Here is a 19,183-nt window from a genome sequence, read left to right on the forward strand (position 1 = left end):
TAATTTAGGGTATTTAATTACTTTCAATAATATTAAATCCTATAAGGTTTGAACAAGGTTTCCTGAACAGTATGATTCATCACCAAGGGAACACTGACGGTCCTTATTTTTGGATAGCACTTCAAGATCTAAACAATACAGGGGAATATACTTGGCTTACTGAAGATGGAAACCATCATCTTGAGATCTACACAAACTGGAGAAAGTATCAACCCAGTGAGTTGAACCTTTTGTCCATTGGTAATTAATTACTGTTAGTAATTTTTTGTAGGGATATACTTACCAATTTTCTGCACTTTCTAATTTTCCAATCTTTAATTGGTTTGTCTTGCTTTAAATAAGAGTTGAAGTTTTTTTTAAGTAACAATCAAATGTGCATTTAAATATTCAAAAAAAACTTTGTTTCAACAGTTAAAATAAAATGGCATTCTTTTTATACAACAGATTTAAATATTTGACAACCTTGAGTTACTTCAAAGGTGAGAAATAAAGTACCTGTCACTCCTGATTATTATTACCCTTATTTGTGAAGGGAGTTTTACTCTAGCAATAACTGGAAACATCTTGAGATGTTTCCAACCCAGCTGTGACTTAAGAAAAACATTAGCTAACAGAGGAGCAACTATTTTCTAAGCAAGTTAATAAGAAGGGTGGTAGTTGAGGTAAAAGGTAAAGATTCCCTTCGCACATATGTGCTAGTCATTCCCGACTCTAGGGGGTGGTGCTCATCTCCGTTTCAAAGCTGAAGAGCCAGGGCTATCCAAAGACATCTCCTTAGTCATGTGGTCGGCATGACTAACCGCCGAAGGTGCACGGAATGCTGTTACCTTCCCACCAAAGGTGGTCCCTATTTTTTCTACTTGAATTTTTACATGCTTTCGAACTGCTAGGTTGGCAGAAGCTGGGACAAGTAATGGGAGCTCACTCCGTTACGCGACACTAGGGATTCAAACCACCAAACTGCCAACCTTTCTGATCGACAAGTCTTAGCCACTGATTTGATTTGATTTGATTTGAAGTTTATTTGTATGCCGCCCTTTTCCCTGGGGGGACTCAGGGCGGCTCACAACCAAAAGGGGAGGGGGGAGACAAACTTTTAACATATAAGACAATACATAATTAAAAACACAACATTCATACCATTCGGGCGGGTTACAGTCTTAGCCCCAGGCCTGACGGGATAGCCAGATTCTGAGGGCTGTGTGGAAGGTCTGGAGGGTGGTGAGGGTACGAATCTCCACGGGTAGTTGCCAGTCGGCATTGACCGGCAGATGGAACTCGGAGGAGGCCTAATCGACGAGATCTAATAGGTCGCGTGGAGGTAATTGGCAGTAGGCGGTCTCTCAAGTAACTGAGCCACTGCATCCCTTCAGGGTAGGAGTTACCTCTACTTAATTGTATATATGAAGAATTCTTTAAAAAAATGGATGAACCTGAGCACTATTTCTGTTTATTGAAAAAATAGTGTAAAATCAGGAAGCAGCAGTTGGAGAAGAATATATAACAACTAACTTGCTCAAAATTGGAAAAAAGAGTGTTGGAATGTTATATTCTCTCCCTTCTTTTATTAGACTAACTTACATGCAGAATCTGTCTTGAGAAATGTGAACTAGAAGAAATTGAAATTAAACTCAAGAACTTCAGTAATTTACTGACATCATTTGGATAGCTGGAGGCAAGGAACACTTAGGTAAATTGTTGCTAAAGGTAGAAGAAAAAGGTCTGTTGTTTAGTGTTAAAATAACTCCTAAGGTTATATCACTACACAGTGTCAACAAATCGAAATAGATAGAAAAGAAATTGAAAATAGTAGCAAACTGTCTTCCTACTAGGCTCAAAAATACAGAGGCATGATGACTGTAGTCATTAGAGAAAGAGATGTTTGCTGCCTGGAAGAAAGGCCAACATAGCTAGACAAAATATTAAAGTGCAGAAACATCACTCTGACAAAATATATCTATTATGAAGGCCAATTTTCCAGTTGTAACATATGACTGAAAACTAGACCATCAAAAATACTGAAGAAAAAATATCTCTGAATTATGATTCTGGAGAAAATGCTGGGAATAACAAATTATTAAATTGATGAAGCAAACTGGACTGCTTTGTGGAACTATTCACAATAAAGTCTAAAATATTAAAAACTCATAATGTGAAAGTAGGAGACATTGGAGAGGACCATGATGCTTGACAAAAATGAAGTCAATTGGAAAGGAGGTTGAGACAAGATGATCAACTTATGTCAGTGGTGGCATAAGATACAATCAATGGTGATACAAGTATAAACATTTAAGAACTCAGAGATACACAATCCTAGTATCAAGATGTCCATTGGATTCCAAAGCACTGGAATCAACTGAACAATTGAATAACAACATGAACTAATTTTGAGTAGAAAAATGTTTGTTTGTAAGTAATCAATGCAGTAACACAGCACTGTATTTTTATACAGTTCAATTGTCTGAATGTTTACTCAGAGCATTCAATGATGTGTTATTCGATGATTAGAGCTTATCTGTACAACATGAAACTTCATTTTATTTTTACTAAAGGAAGTGTCATGCACATGTTTGAGGATTTAACACTTCTCTGTATGCTCCAGCTTTCACAATTGCCTTTCCCCATATTCTTGGTTTAAAAAAAAAAACTCTCTATCGGTATTAGTGACAGTGAAGGTTACCATATTTTCCCCAAAATAAGACAGGGTCTTATTTTCTTTTTACCTCCAAAATAAGCACTTGGCCTTATTTTTGGGGAGGTCTTATTATTTTTGAGGTGCAGTAGGTGACGAGCATGGTCACCTCATGGCTGCTGCTGTGTTGCAATATTTTTGGGGAGGGCTTATTTTAGCACATGCGCTCAAAAGCCCAATTGGACTTATTATCCGGGGAGGTCTTATTTTCAGGGAAATGTTTTTTTTAAAAAAAAACACCAATTCAGTTGGATCATTCAGTTGGATCTTGAAATAAGACAAATAGGGGAAACATAAGAATAGCAATGAAGATTAGCTGCATATTGCATGGTTAACATAACAGAATGCAACCTAACATAATAAACTTTGACCTGAATGCTAACATCTTAGAGTAAGATAGATAGATGATAGATAGATAGATAGATAGATAGATAGATAGATAGATAGATAGATAGATAGATAGATAGATAGATAGATAGATAGATAGATAGATAGATATAGATGCTATAGATATAGATATATAGATATATAGATATAGATATATATACATGTACACACACATGTACATACATATGTACATACATACGTACATACATATGTACATACATACGTACATACATATGTACATACATACGTACATACATACATACATACATAATTTTAAAGTTACATTGGTAACATAAGGCTCTTATTAATTCCATGTATATTTGAAACAGCATTTTTAGTTTTTGAAGAGAATTATTCTTATTTTTCAAGAGTGACCTCTACTGGTTAAATAAAGTGAAAATATAAATTGCTTTCAGAGCATTGTTATTAGGCAATGTGGCATTACATTTTTATCCTAGATAATTAAGGATTTAGAGGGAGCTAGCCAACCTTGATTGATATCAAAACCTATCAGAATAAAACCTGATTAGTACTATGATTAAGAGACTAGCAGAAAATAATCTAAAACTGGGGAGTTAAAAAAGTAAAAAACAAAACAAAGCGAGTAGCAAATCATTTACATATTGTTGCTAAGAAAGCAATCTATATGTCACCAGGTAGTTTCTTAGAGTTAAGATCAACTCAGAGAAGACTTCTTTTTTTTTTAATCTGTATTTTTTAAATAATGTTTCAGTAAATTTTATGACAAAATTTCTATATGAAAATTCCATGTTTATAGTATACTTTTATAGTATAGATTCTGACACTCAACTAAGGTAATAAGAGCTATGATGAAGTTGTAACAAAGGAAATGACAGCGAAAATGGCAACATAGCTTCAAGTATATGTCAGCTTGATAATGGCCAAGTAATGTATACTTAGACAGTGTCAGCCCTGGAGACCATCTTTCTCTTTGGATCTTCAGGGTTGCCACGTTTTGTGCATAGGCCTGATGTGGGAAACTGGGAGTGGGGTTACACAGAGTGGGTAGAGATAGAGAGCCAAATTAACATTCTTTTCTCTGGGAGTCAAGGACGTTCAGCCTGCACCTGGAGAGGCGTGACTGGAAAACATGACCAGTTGGGACCGTGGATTGATTGCACCATGTGATTGACTTGTGGGTGCAGGGGAAAGCTTTGACTTTCCTTTGGGTAGGGAAAATCCAGGGTGCTTTTAGATTAGGGTTTTCTCAGATGTGCCAATTTGACATCTCTAATAAAATGGAACTTTGAGGAACTGCTGGCCTTGGAGTCTTATTTGGTTAGGGGTGTTTCTTGGAACCCTGACACTTAGACTTAGACTAACTTCATTGTCACTTTGAATGTACACTAATTGGCATACATTAAAATGAAATTTTGTTGCATACAGCTCTCAAAGGGTCTCCACTTACAATATATACTACATAAACATGACAAAATAAATAAATGAATAACACAAAATTATGCATATACCCACATATCTTATATGACATAGAAACAATACAGTCTAGTTCGGATTTATACATGTACAGGACAAAAGAAACGAATCTTACGAGTTTACCAGACGGATGGCATAGGGAACAAAACTGTTACAGAACCTGGTAGTCCTGCTAGAAATACTTCGAAATCTCCTCCCAGAAGGAAGTGACAGAAACAGACTGTGAAGTGGGTGTGTGAGGTCTCTAACAATTCTTTGCACATAGCGCTTATAAGCAGTATCTTGAATGACAGGAATGACAGGAAGCAATCTTCTTGGTTGTCCTCACCACTCTCTGAATGGACTTTCTCTCTGAGGCACTGCAGCCACCAAACCAAACTGTAATGCAATTAGTTAGTATAGTTAGTATAGTTTCCAAGTCTTCATATATTTGTAGCACAGTAAATATTTAAAAGGATCATTTCTAGTCATGATTAGAACGGTTCCTAGATAATTTTCAGTGTAGGTACATTTTGGGGGGGTCTAAGACAATTTGCCATGGCCAACTCACCATGGCCAATATTTGGATAATATCCAAATTATCCTGTCAAGAATTTTAATTTATATTGCAAAAATAGAACTGAACCAGCTAATGTCTGTATTCCATCATGAATTATTTACAGCTTAAACAATGAACTGCAAAAAGAAATGAGGCAACTTTACTTGCTGAGCATTTGACAGAATGGATTATACTTGAGAGCACACAATACTATAATAAATTAGCTTCATCCACCTAGCCTTGAAATTCTTTGTCTAAAATTATTTTCTAAGCCAAATAAGGGGAAAAAATCCCCAATGCAAAAAAAGAGCTACATTTCATCAGTAACATATCATGATGTTTAAAATAGCTGAAAGCTAAAATCTTTTTCCTTTCCAGGACAAATTTTAGTAACTAGACAACAAGACATAATTGTAGTCTATAATATTACAATTATTCTTAACACTAAAGATTTGGGACATTTTATGTACATTTTGTATTGGGAAAAGTAATAATTGTACTTATTGATAAATATCTTTGCTCCTTCTACCCTGTTTTAGGATATCCTGGCGGATGCGTTGTTATACGACAGGAAGAACCCATTGGCATGTGGGAGGTGAAAAATTGTACAACCTTCATGGCTAAATCACTGTGTAAACAAGATGCTAATTTCCGTGAAAAGAGTGATACCAAGAAGCAACCAAATTATGATGAAGGTTTTAATTCTTGCATGCATGGATGGGAATCAGACCATTATCTGCTGAACTGCTATAAGGTGAAAAATATTGAACAATTTAATGCAAAACCAAATGAAATGAATCTAGACATCCATTGCCATTTTAATAAAACATGGGATAATAATAAAAATATGTGCCACTGATTTTATTAATTAAAAATCAATAGTCTAATTTTATTATTAATACCTCTAATTTGTTTCTAATTTAGAGGATAGGCTAGTAAAATATTATCATATTTTGTGGTTCTTTAGTATTAAGCTGCCATCCTAGAAGACACCTTCATTGATGATGGATGCTCCTTGCAAATTGATTATGTGCTGACAAGATAGTATCAATTCTTGACAATCACATACAACAGACAGATTTTCTTCATGGTGCTTTTTCCCTAACTTGGTCCTTCAGGTCTTCCAAAGATGACTTCTCTAGAGAGCTTGGTCTTCATATATCCAAAATAGGATAATCTGGGCCTAGTTATTTGTGCCTCAAGTGAGAACCCTGTATTTATTTGAGAGATTTCTTTGTTCTCTCAGCTGTCCATGATGTTCACTTTTTCCAACTTCAAAATTCAAAAATGTCAATACTCTTTTCTAAACTATTTCTTCATAGTCCAGCTTTGTGAATATTCATATTAATATATATGTGAATAAATAAGATATTATGTAGCACAGTGGTCCCCAACCTGTGGCCTGTGAGAGGTTTGCAACCTGGCCATGCAAATAACCGGCAAGCACACATGCGCATCCTCACTTGTGTGAGCTGTGGGTGAGTGTGTGTGCTTGCTCCATTTGTGTGAGCGGCAGGCACACATGCATTCTGCTTGCACAAATGGAGCTGCACGTGCATATGAACAGCTTGTGTGAAACCATCCCCATTCCCCCTTGCCAGTCCGCAAACCCCGAAACATTGGGAATCTGATGTAGAGCATCATCTGCCATTTTATCTACTTTAGATGAATAATAAAAATAATAATCATATGAAAAAACCTTTCAATTATAATATATCTTTTTAATATGTTTTTTATTTTTAATTTAAAACAAACACAACATCCTTCTTTACATGCTGTAGAAAGTGTATCAGTTGGTTACAAAAAGACTTTTGTGCATTTCTTCCACAGTCAACAAACATAATTCATATTAACTCAAGCATTTTAACTCAAATATTTATACATATCACCGTCATCATATCTCCATTTTCATTTGACTATAATTGTTTAAGCGTCTTTCATCATAAAATATACCAAAATTTAATACATAACCACATACTGGCCTTACTAATACTATTTCTAAAATCCTCCACTAACACTAAATCCTTATGTCCTATTCTAGCTGAACATCCATAATATTTAATAACAAAGTTTCTAATCCTCCTTTACAAATCACTGTTTAAAATTTACATACAGTTTCCTTATGTTATACCCATATATATATACATATGTACATACCAGAGGTGGGTTCCTACCAGTTCGCACCTATTCGGTAGAACCGGTTCGTCAAATCTACCGAACCAGTTAGAAGAGCTTCCATCAGTGGACCCAGAAAGCAGGCCACACCTACAGAAGAGGTTCCAAAAAAATGTGAAACCCACCACTGGTACATACATACATACATACATACATACATACAATACACGTTGTTATTCTTATCCCTCCTTTATTTGTCTATATCCTGTATTATAACATTTTCCCATAATAATCAAAACTTTAACTGTATCTAACTTGGTTCCTTTTTTTATTAACCTTTATATATAATCCAAAGGGACTTCTAATCTTCCTTACATGGGTACCATTCAATGTTCATATCCAATTATACTCATAACACTACACATTGTATACATTAGTAACATTATCAATTTATTTAAACTATATCTATTGTCAATAAATTTCACTACATTTAACTAGTTTTAAATTATATTCTTCCCACAGTCTCGTATCTTCTGCCATTTGTGGTGCCAGTCCTCTAATAATCTCCTTGATCAACTTTGTGTGGACTCCTCTGAGCAACTCCTTGCTTATAAGATCTCTCATTTAATCTTGATGCCCTTCTTCTGTTTCCTTAGTCAGCTTATCTTTTATTGTCAGTAGTGTTATCAATGCTATTGCTAATAAAATTTCTCTTTTTAAATCCATAGATTCTTTGGTTTTTTCTTCTGTATCTTGCCCTCTGAGATAAATTTCCCCTCCATTTAATTCCTCTTTCAGTATTCCACTCTTTCCATTTTCAAAGACAAACCGATCACCATAAATATCAGCAAATTTAATCTCTTTATATTCATTTTCCACTTCAATTTTTCGGGTTTTAACCACCACGTTTTCCATTTGATAGACATCCTCAACTTCTTCATCATATTTTGCTGTTATATGCTCTAAGTCTTGCAGCTTCTTCTCTATCCTCTCATATGTATTTGATAATTTCTGTATTTCTGAAAATATATTTTGCAAGCTTCAGATTTCCATTTGCTTTTGAAATTGTGCCATTCTCTCCATCTAACAAACACAGCTGCTCTAGCTTGGAAGGTTAATAAAATTATGCATAGATCCACAAAAACATTTTGTTTTCACTTTTCTCTGGTTAAAGATATATTTCAAAGGGACATCTGTATGCTTCCCTTCTTATTGCTCTCTATAACCAAGCAGTGAGACCTTGTACTGCCAAGCCAAAACAATCAGTGAAGAAAAAAAAGTGTTCCATTTCGAATATACAAACTTTCCAGCCTCCAAGTAGCAGTGTTATTGTTGCAAATTTCCTTATTTCTTTTTGCATCTTTTTTGTATTTCAAGTTAGAAAAAAGAGTCCAATTTTTAAATGAGTTAGAAGAACATCCACAGTAATGAAAGAGGAAAATTTTAGACCATAGGTTACAGAGAATAATAAAAGAAAAAATAGAAGAAGAAAACTTAATCCATTTGTTTTAAAAGACTTGTATAAATTCCATGAAGATAGCATTTAAAAAGTAAGATAACCACTGTCCAAAACCATTCCAAATTTAATTTCGCTGCTTGATTCTTCTGTTCTCCAATTTAAATTAATTTTAAGTTTTTTATAGGCAGTCTCTTTTTAAAACAGTAAAAGTTCCTCACCAGCTGGAAACACTTTCTCTTTCTGTATCCTTCCGTTTTGGAGCCGCCCCGACTTCGTCAGCCTTGGCTGGATTTTTTGTCGCCAGCTTGAAGAACTTTTTTTGCATCGATCAGGGACTTTGTGATGTCCCTGAGGTCAGCAAGACGTAGTCTTCCTGTTCACTGTCTCTTCAGGACGGTTTAGGTCCGATTGGACCACCCAGCGGCAAAGGTATCGGCTGTGTTCTCAGAGTATCGAGACCGCACGTCCATATTGTCGCGACGTTGGCTCCTCCTCCCAATTATAATATATCTTTAAATAATAAAATTTAGGCCTTTGAATAAAACTGATGCAAAGAAAACATAATTGTATGATTATAAGCAGACGAGTGATTTGGGTAACATAACTGACTGCCAAAGGATGTATCTTTGCTATACTGTTTTATATTTTCAATATTAAATCTTAGATTGCAATAGATACAGAAAACAACAATAGAAAATAACATTTCAAAACAACAGCATATATATATATATAAAATAGTGTGTTTTTCAGTTCTGGCCTTGACTGCATTAGTTTGAATAGCTCGCTCTTGAGGAGCCAAAACGAAGCCTTCAGTTTCTTGTTAAAATTCTGGTTTTAAGCCATTGCTGGGTTTTATCTCTATCCTCTTTAGTTTTGGTTTATTTGTATTATCTTTCCTTTCTAGCCTTTGTAGAAATTGACCATCTAATGCTTGTCCTTGCCAGCAATCTATTATTTTTATGACATTATTTTGATATTCATGTTTTGTTTCCTGCATGTTCAGTAAGTCCCATTTTTCATATTTTACATCAATTACATCAGTACTTGTTCTTAAATTATGCTGATTACGTTAAAATGAAAAAGTATGCTTTTCTTCAATAATTTGTTTGACTTGAAGTAAATCTCTGCCTCATTTTTGCAGAGCAGGTATCTATCCATAACACTTTGGGAATGTGATGCATAGAGAATATTGTTAGCTTTCTTGTTTTTCTGTCCAACTGTTCAGCTTTATCCAGTTAATAATTTCAGCAGTATATCATATCATAGGTACAACCCAACATATCATTATTGATGGCTTTGATGGTGTTTTCACCATTTAATTTTGTCTTCAGCACTTTTCTCATTTTTTTGATGCACTTTTACTAATCACATTTTTAACTTGTCCAGGCTTGATGTTATCTATCTATAAAAAGCCAAGATACTAATGAGCTACATCCTGGTGGCTTCTGATGGTTTGGCTATTGGGCGTTTCAATTCCGTTCCTATTTGTGATTTTATCCTGCTTTATTGCTATTGTACGACATTTCTCTAGATCAAATTCCATTGCTGTATCTGTGTTACAAATTGTTACAAGGTTTGTCAATGACTGGATTTCAATTTCTGATTCTCCATAAAACTTCAGATCATCCATATGTAAAAAAGATGAGATTTTATTAGCATTTTCCCTGTTGGATAGCCAAGATTGGTTTTCTTCAAAATCACTGGAAGTTGCACCATAGCAATGACAAATAATAAGGGTGATAATAAGTCTCCCTGGAAGATGCCTTTACTAATGTTGACAAGCCCATGTTTTCATTTCCTATTGTTGTGTTATCATCGTCATCATCATCGCTATTTTGCCTTGACAGTGTGTTTTCAGGCAGTGCTCAATTTATTTTACAGGTATTCCATAGTGAAAAAGTATTAATGAAAAGAACTTGGGAGGAAGCAGAAACTCTGTGTCAAGATTTTGGAGCACATCTTGCCAGTTTTAAACAAGTCCTTGAAGAGAATTTTTTAAACAAACTTTTAAACACAATGTTTCATACGTAAGTCTTTGAGTTTAAATTACTGGATCTGGGTTTTTTTTTCTCCAACTGGAAAAAAAGGATTATGTGATCTAGTTGTTTTATATATTTTAACATTTAATACAACACAAAAAGGATAGTTTCACTGTAATGATAATAGGTAATTAGGGAGGGCAGCAGCATTTGCTTCAAATTCTCAGTGCTTTCTATATGTCTTAACTTTATACCCTGTTTTTAGGATTTTTTTTCTTGACTGTGGAGTCTTTGGTGCTCTACTCTGGCATGGCTATTGCGTACATATCTTTCATTATCTGACTAAATAACTTAACTCATTGCTAGTGAGTGTAGGATTTGCTTCCTGTTTATATACAATAGCTTGCTTTGCCAGTGGTGTGCTGTTTGGTGGTTCCTTAATTAGGATATTGTTTTCTGCCTGATTGTTTCTCTGGTGTTCATCCATGCATATCAAGATGCTGTTTGGAGAGGATCTACTCTGGATTTCTTTGTTTTCATTTTAGGAATGTAGTACAACAGAGTACAAACACACTTTAGCAATCCAGAACACTAGAAGAAGGAAAAAGATTGCCCGTACAACATCTCCAACAATAAGGATGCCCATACAATTTTATCTGACTAGTCAAACCACTACAGCACAACCAACACAAGCCATGAAAAAGTATCCTTTCCACATTACCATACATCCAAAATATCTCAGAAACAATCAACGGGCTATTATAGTCACACAGCATCACTATAGCATACAAACCAACTAAACCCCTCTAAAATGTGTTAATTAAACCAAAAGACCCAGTAGAGACAATAAAAAAGCTAAGGGGGAAACAAAAAGACCAGAACCTATCATCTACAGCAAACAACACCCAGATAAGGCAGTGATTGACACCAGACAAATAAAAAAACAATACACTAATCAAGGAACTATTAAGAAGAAAATCACACCCCCATCATCACTGGGTACACAGGGCAAGCTACTGAATAAATGAAAAAAACACCTATATTCTCTAGCACTGATGTTACCTAATCCAGTAATGAAATGTCTGCAAGCAAACAACGAAACTCAAGGACTCCACTATTTAACCTTGAGCTACAATTTTTTTCTTCTCTTTTTCCTTTATTTATGTGGGAAAATTGACATAATGATCCCACAATTTATCCCTTAGACCTTTGTGATCCTTAGTACTTTTGCTGTGCTAGTAATCTTTTGGAATTCATTTTATTCACATCTGAAACTTTAAGACAGAAGCTGTGTACTTTCTTTTTTTCTAAAGACAAGTCTGGAAAAGCAGCTTGAATATGTAAGAGATATTTGGAGTGTAAAAATATCTGAAGGGTAAAGATATTTAGAATGTCTGTGTTAACTGCAGTCTTCTGAAGCTGCTTTTCCTAACACTAGAGTGGTTTTCTTCCATGCATTTATGCATATCCTGGTTTGCTGCTTACAGCGGGAGTCCCCAACTGCTGGGCCCCATCCCAGTACCAGGCCGTGATCTATTTGGAATTGGGCTGAGCAAGTGGTGGGCAAGTGTGTGCTTGCGGCCAGCTCCACTTCCACAAGCAACAGATGAGCACATACAAGCATGAAGCTCCATTTGTGCGCCTACCACTTGTGTAAATTGAGCTGTGCACACATACATGCTCGCCATCATTAGTGCAGAACCATCCCCTCTCCCGCCACCGCCACTGCCAGTCCGCAAAGCCAGAAAGGTTGGGGCCCACTGGCTTACAGTATATGCCATATTTTTTTCAAAAACTTCAGAAAGAAGTGACTCAAAGATTTCATTACAGCACCTAGCATTCAACCTGTTCTGGTTTAAGAAAATATTAAAATGTATGCATAAGTACTGGAAAAATTGAAGATAAATCAAGATAAAATACACATAGTTTGCATCATGGGGTTAATTTCTTTTTAACCACAGAGATGATGAAAGACAATTCTGGATTGGATTTCACAAAAGGAATCCATTATCTGGAGGAGCCTGGGAATGGTCTGATGCAACACCTGTAAATATTATTTTATTTACTCATTGTCTTACAAAGTTAGACAAGAAACAGGGTTGTGTCCAAGTTGCTTTAGCAGCTTCCTGTCTAGTGTTAACGATAGCTCTTTGTGTGTTTTACTTCAGTTAACCTATTAATTTAAGAAGTACAGAAGAATGTAGTGATTTTGAAGTACAGGTAGTCCTTGACCTACGGCCTCAATTGAGCCCAACATTTCTGTTGCTAAGTGAGACATTTGTTAAGTGACTAAGAGCCAAGGTGGCGCAGTGGTTAAAAAAGCAGCACTGCAGGCTACTGCTAGATCAGCAGGTCAGCGGTTCAAATCTCACCGGCTCAGGGTTGACTCAGCCTTCCATCCTTCCGAGGTGGGTAAAATGAGGACCCAGATTGTTGGGGGCAATATGCTGACTCTCTGTAAACCGCTTAGAGAGGCCTGAAAGGCCTATGAAGCGGTATATAAGTCTACTGCTATATTGCTATTGCCCCATTTTATGACCTTTTTGGCCATTGTTGTTAAGTGAATCACTGCAGTTGTTAAGTTAGTAACATTTGTTAAGTGAATCCAGCTTCCCCATTGACTTTGCTCGTCAGAAGGTCACAACAGGTGATCGTATGACCCCAGGACACTGCTACCATCATAAGAATGAGTCGGTTGTCAAGCATTTGAAATTTGATCACATGAATGGGAATACTGCAACAGTTGTAAATGTGAAAAATGGTCATGTCACTCTTTTCAATGACATTGTAACTTTGAACGGTTGCTAAATGAACTATTTTAAGTCAAGGACTACCCGTATATTTCCAAATGACCTTATAGACGTAATGTGTTCTTGAGAATCTTAAATGCACAGCATTTTATCTTGTAATACTTCTCTGAGGCAAAATGTGACTGTCCCTTTGAAAAAAACATACAGAATGTATTACAATTTTAACAAGAAATAATAGTACAAAAGCTATCAAAGTTTTAGCATGAAACATCATTCACACAATCAGATCTCTAATGCATTAACACATTTTTGCTTCAAGGCTTATAAAGTGATAGCTTAATGGGTTTACCTGTATGGCAAACAAATAAAAAGGAACTGAATTTTAGATAGCTTAAATGACTTCAATATGGCTCCCCCATTTTATTCCTTACTTAATCTAATATTTGTTTAACAGCTCTTTTTCAGGTTTGACAGATATTTATTAGCAAATAATCTCTCCCAACTTGTAAAATATAATGGTGTCAAACATGTTATTTTACCTATGTAAATTCACCTCAGGATGATACGTTCCTGAAGCAAATTTACATAGGGAGACAGTCCCAGTATCTGGAACTCTCTTAACAGTTTTTCAGTCACTTTCCAAAAGTCTTTCTTGCGAAGAATCAAAGAAAAAAAATTGGGACTGTAACAATTCTCATTTATAATCATCTTTGTCTGAGTTCCAATAAGGATATATAAATTAGATTAGTAAGTAAGTAAGCAAGTAAGTAAGATTATAAATAAACAAACAAACTAATTAATAAGATAGCATCAGACAATAGTGTCAGAATTGGGTTAAGGAATATAAGTTGCAATTAAATTAACTCATGTCCTGCTCAGAGTCACCTCTAAGCGAGATGGGCAGCAAGCAAACAAATAAATAATGATCTTGTCATTCATTGGCCACTCACACTTCTCAAAGTTCTAGAATCTTCTGCAAGAAGATGTGATGTCATATAGAAAGTTGTGATGGAAAGAAATTATTCAAATTAGGAGCATTTGCTGGAAATTTTTATGATAGAAAAAAGCCACTATTAGAGTCTTCTCATGGTCATACATACATCTTTTTACTAATAAAAATCTTCAATTCTATGTTCATTCCATGACCAGGTGTGTACATTTCAATAAGCCCTGTTTTGTTTAACCATATAGAGTTATTAAATAAGACATAATTGATTATGTTCTCACAATATGTTATTCTTTTTTAATATATTAAAGTTAGTCTCTGTATCATGCTTCAGATTTAATGCATACTTCTGTGGCAGGTTTCATCTGCCTTTTTAGAGAAAGCTTCTATTGAAGATAATGTGAAAAACTGTGCAGCATATAAAGCTAATGGGACTATTTTGCCACTGCGCTGCAATTCAGAACGTGAATGGATATGTAAAATGCCAAAAGGTAAGGAAGCATTTGAACAAAGTCTTGCAATATGTGCTTTCTAAAATGATACATAGTCACTGTTTCATTAAGGTGAGAAGCAGTACTCAATAGCAGATATCAGTCCTTGCATAAAGAAAACCTCAGATTAAGTTATCAATTCAATAGTCCCAATTTACCAATCACACTTGGGACCAAAGATTCCATCACTAAACAATGCAGTCGTTAAGCACAATTTCATATGATTGTACCAACTTATGGTATCTGTTCCATCTGTAGTTGTTAAGTGAATCACATGGTTGATAAAGCATGACATCACATGACCCTAACTTGTGACTTCCTACTAGCTTCCCCAGCTGTGAAGGTCACAAATAGCAAACATGTGACCACTAGATACTGCAATAGTTGTAAACACTGCACCAGTTGTGAAGTGTCCAAATCACAGTAATGTGACTATGGGGACCAGAGGTGGGTTGCTCCTGGTTCCGCCCGTTTCAGCTGAACCGGTAGTGGCGGTGGCAGGAGGCTCACCCATCCGCCCGGACTCTTCTGCGCATGCACAGAAGTGTTGCGTGAGCGCGAAAATGAGCAAACCAATAGTAAACTGGTTAGCAACGCATCACTAATAGGGACAATGTGATTGCGACAGCTTCCAGGACTTGTTAAAAGTTTCTCTCTTTAGTGCCTTCAAAACTAGTAGCTGAACAACTAGTGAATAAGCAAGGACTACCTGTATCTCAAGTTTTAAATAAAGGGTTTAGAAATTCTAGAAATAGAAGCTGCTCTTGAATTCCTTTGAATGTTGTGGTCAGAATAAACCAGTCTTACAGCGCTTTGGGTTGGGCAAAATGTGTATTTTAGTTCAACATATTTAAAAGGAGACTGCTATGCGCTGGTAATCTATGTCTTAATCCAGCATAGGACAGCACCATCCAGTCTGCAGGAAAGTATCAACTGGAGGTTTCTTTATTCTTAATAATAATAGGCAATTAGTTTTTATGAAATTGGGGCTTTTATATATTTAAGTATTACTTTAAAATAAGTGCTAATGAAAATTTAGTAATGAATATCTAAGAAAAAAATGACACTAAGCCAGAATATAGTTAAATTATATTTTAATAGTGGCAAAAAAGAGAAAAGAAGCAGAAAAAAATCTGCATTATATTCTTCAAACCAAAACATTATTTCTGTTTCAGGTGTGAAATCGAAGACTCCACAATGGTATATTAATGGTATGGGTAAAAAACATGTTTTTCAAAAACATGTGTTATGTGTGTTTGTGTGCGTGCGTGCGTGTGTGTATAATAAGCATCTTCTGGGGCTTTTTTCAGCAAACAGGCAAATTTCCTATAGATTTCATTTCAAAACAACAGCAAGCAATACTTATAGAAATAATTTAGTAATTACAAAAAGCAGAACAGCATTTTACTAGAAGTGCATCCTTATGTGCACATGGTAGTTAATTCAATTCAAAATACCAGTTGGTGGCACTTATAGATATGGGCAAGCATTAATGCTATGAAAGATGCATTGAGCAGAGAAAAAATATTAAGGGCTCCTTTTAACAACTGTTCTTTCTTTTGTAGAATCATGTAGTGATTTGTTTTTGTTTTTAGCTTTTCTACTTGTAACTTGCTATCAAATGATGGAATTGATTCAGATTTCCAATGAGATTAGTTTTACTTATAGGAGAAGAGAAGTGACTTTTGCCTCCAAACAGTTGTTCAAGAAGATTGGTAGATCTAGTAAAAGTTTGTTGAAAAAATACTGCCTGAATATGTATCATGTTTGCAGTAAATTACAACTTTTTCTATCAAATGATATAAAAATGAAAAGGAAGGGAGGAAGGGTTATGTAAGTTTATGTATGTTAAACTACAAAATATGATTTCAAAATTTTAATAGCCATTTCATCCTAAGCAATGGGCAGCTATAGCATGATTGGAAGCTTCCTAATAAAGCAATTCTGCGGGAGCATGGTGGCTTATGTGATTAGGATGCTGGGTTGGAGCTTAGCAAGCTCATGTTCAAGATCCGAGTGCTGTTGCATAGTGGGGTGAGTTCCCATCACTCGCCCCAGCTTCTTGACAAGCAAATGAAAGGAGCCTTCATGGACAATGGTGATATCACCAGGAAATTCTTTCAACCTAGAAGTGCCTTAAACGATGCCTCATTTAAGATGGCACTTACTTTTCTGTTGTTTTAGGTGGTTTTGCTTAATTCTAAGAATGAGAATTCTTACATGCCAGAACTTTCCTACACTTATGAAAATCCAAATTAACTTCACACCACAACACCCAAAAATGACATTGTTAAATATCAGGCATTTTGCTGATATATTTCTACAATGTGATTTTATTGTGGTTGAGTCACAGGTTTTGCTTCTCTGCATCAAGCCCAAAAGTGCACTGTTGGCCCGTCTGCTGTTTGATTGGCAGTGTCAAGGGAGGAATAATAAATGATTGAACATTATAAGCCTTGATGTATTTCAGCAGCACAGTGGGCATATGCAACTTGTTTATGTTCTTCGTACTTTAAAGGGCAACATCTACAAGTGAAATTTGCAGTCAGTCATTGAAGAAGGAAATGGGGGCAAAGATTTGGAGGCAGGCCATCACAAGATTAATACAATAAATTGTAGCTCAAAATATTTCTTTATTAAAAGCAAGAAGAATCACAATGACAATGTTAGATGTGCTTGTATTCCATTGATATTAATGCACTAGTTGTTCAAATGCTTAATTTTTTTCTCGGTGAAATATTTCCCTAAGATAAAGATAATATTTAATTGCATATATTTTTAGAATGCATTCATCTACAAGTTACTAGCTAAATAGTCTGTTACTGTCTGGACAAATACCAGAGAATTTGCTATTGTTTCTACACGTTAGGCTCCATTCAAAGAAATAATTGCTCTGCTTTCAATGTAAAATATAGTTAGGGCTATGCTAACCATATTTAAATCCATTGATTTCACTGGGAGAAAATTAAGTATATGAATAACTTCTGCATTTTAATGGAATGATAATGATCTATTGAACATGCCTAGTTCATTAAAATTTAAATCTTTAAATCTCAAGGGTAAGTCAAATGTAGTTAGCAACCACTCATCTTCTACAGTAGTGGTGGGTTCCGGATCCCGTTGCAACCGGTACGGTGCAACAGGGCCTGGCGTCCACCACATAAATGCGTGCAGCGCACACATGCGTTCTTACCTCCTGCGATGCTCCATGACGCCTCCATGACACTCCAGCTGCTCGGTGGAGCATCACACAGGTGCCATATGCTCTGTGCGTGGAAGCGCCAAGGAGCTCAAATACAGGTAAGGAGGGCAGGTGGGCCCTCTGGAACACCGTACCAGAATGGTACCCAGTGCTCCCGGCAGGCACCGGTACGCCAGTACCGGGGCGTACTGCCTGCAACCCACCACTGTTCTACAGTATTAGGTTTGATAGTGTTGGTTCTTGTAGAGCACTAGGTGTTGGATGTTTGCTTCATTAACAATAAAAATACATAACTCAAAGACATTTTCTCACATTCAAATAGATTGTATTTAACTTAATTTTTAGAGTTACCATGGTTTTATTATCAAGGAGCAGAATACCTTTTCTATGACAGCCCCTCAAACTGGGACAGTTTTCAGTTTGTGTGTGGTTGGCTCCGTGGGGATATAGCAACCATACAGTCGTCTCAGGAACAAGAATTTATCCAAAACAGAATTAAAAAGGTAATGTATATATAATTATTTCCTAGGTTTTCATAGCACATCAGTTTTTTCCAGATAAATGGATGGATGGATGGATGGATGGATGGATGGATGGATGGATGGATGGATGGATAATTATATAAGAAATTAAAAGACTCAATTTGAAATATATTTTCTATTTAATACAGCAGCAACTAGTGAAATACAGTTTTGTGGCTTCTTCAGACTAAGCTAAGTTAAAGGCCTAAGTACAGTCTAGATCAGGCATGTCCAGCCTGCAGGCCACAAGTAATACAGCCCTACAAGATAACAAACTGTTAACATTATTATGTAATTTAGGTAAATTAACTGTATTATGATATGCAGCCCAAGGCAATTCCTTTTCACTCAGTGAGGCCCAGGCAAGCCAAAAGTTTGGACACCCTTGATCTAGATCCGTGATGGCGAACCTATAGCATGTGTACCACAAGTGGCACGCAGAGCTCTCACTGCAGGCACATGAGCCATCACCCCAGCTCAGCTCCACTGCACATGCGTAGATGCCTCCTACTGGCAAGCTGATTTTCGGGTCTCTGCCATGCATGCATATGCATGGGGGGAGGGGTGCATGCGGGAGATGTTCGTGTATGTACAGGGGTCATGGACCCATGTGGGTCCATGCATGCATGCGCGGGAGGGTGGGGGGAG

General features: G+C 36.1%; 1 protein-coding gene across 1 annotated transcript in view; it reads left to right on the top strand.

The window, feature by feature from the left end:
* The window catches only part of PLA2R1 (phospholipase A2 receptor 1), a 77,029-nt gene that overhangs the window by 32,032 nt on the left and 25,814 nt on the right, over positions 1–19,183 (top strand). Inside the window, exons 11-17 of the mRNA XM_087709905.1 lie at positions 47–216; positions 5,612–5,826; positions 10,528–10,673; positions 12,587–12,671; positions 14,680–14,812; positions 15,988–16,023; positions 18,360–18,517. Of these exons, the coding sequence (XP_087566031.1) occupies positions 47–216; positions 5,612–5,826; positions 10,528–10,673; positions 12,587–12,671; positions 14,680–14,812; positions 15,988–16,023; positions 18,360–18,517 (943 nt within the window). The remainder of the gene's footprint in view (positions 1–46; positions 217–5,611; positions 5,827–10,527; positions 10,674–12,586; positions 12,672–14,679; positions 14,813–15,987; positions 16,024–18,359; positions 18,518–19,183) is intronic.

This window comes from Thamnophis sirtalis, unplaced genomic scaffold (genome assembly GCF_051295495.1).
Source record: "Thamnophis sirtalis isolate CommonGarterSnake01/CBP01778 unplaced genomic scaffold, rThaSir2_p1.2 scaffold_1, whole genome shotgun sequence".
Classification (NCBI taxonomy): Eukaryota; Metazoa; Chordata; class Lepidosauria; order Squamata; family Natricidae; genus Thamnophis; species Thamnophis sirtalis.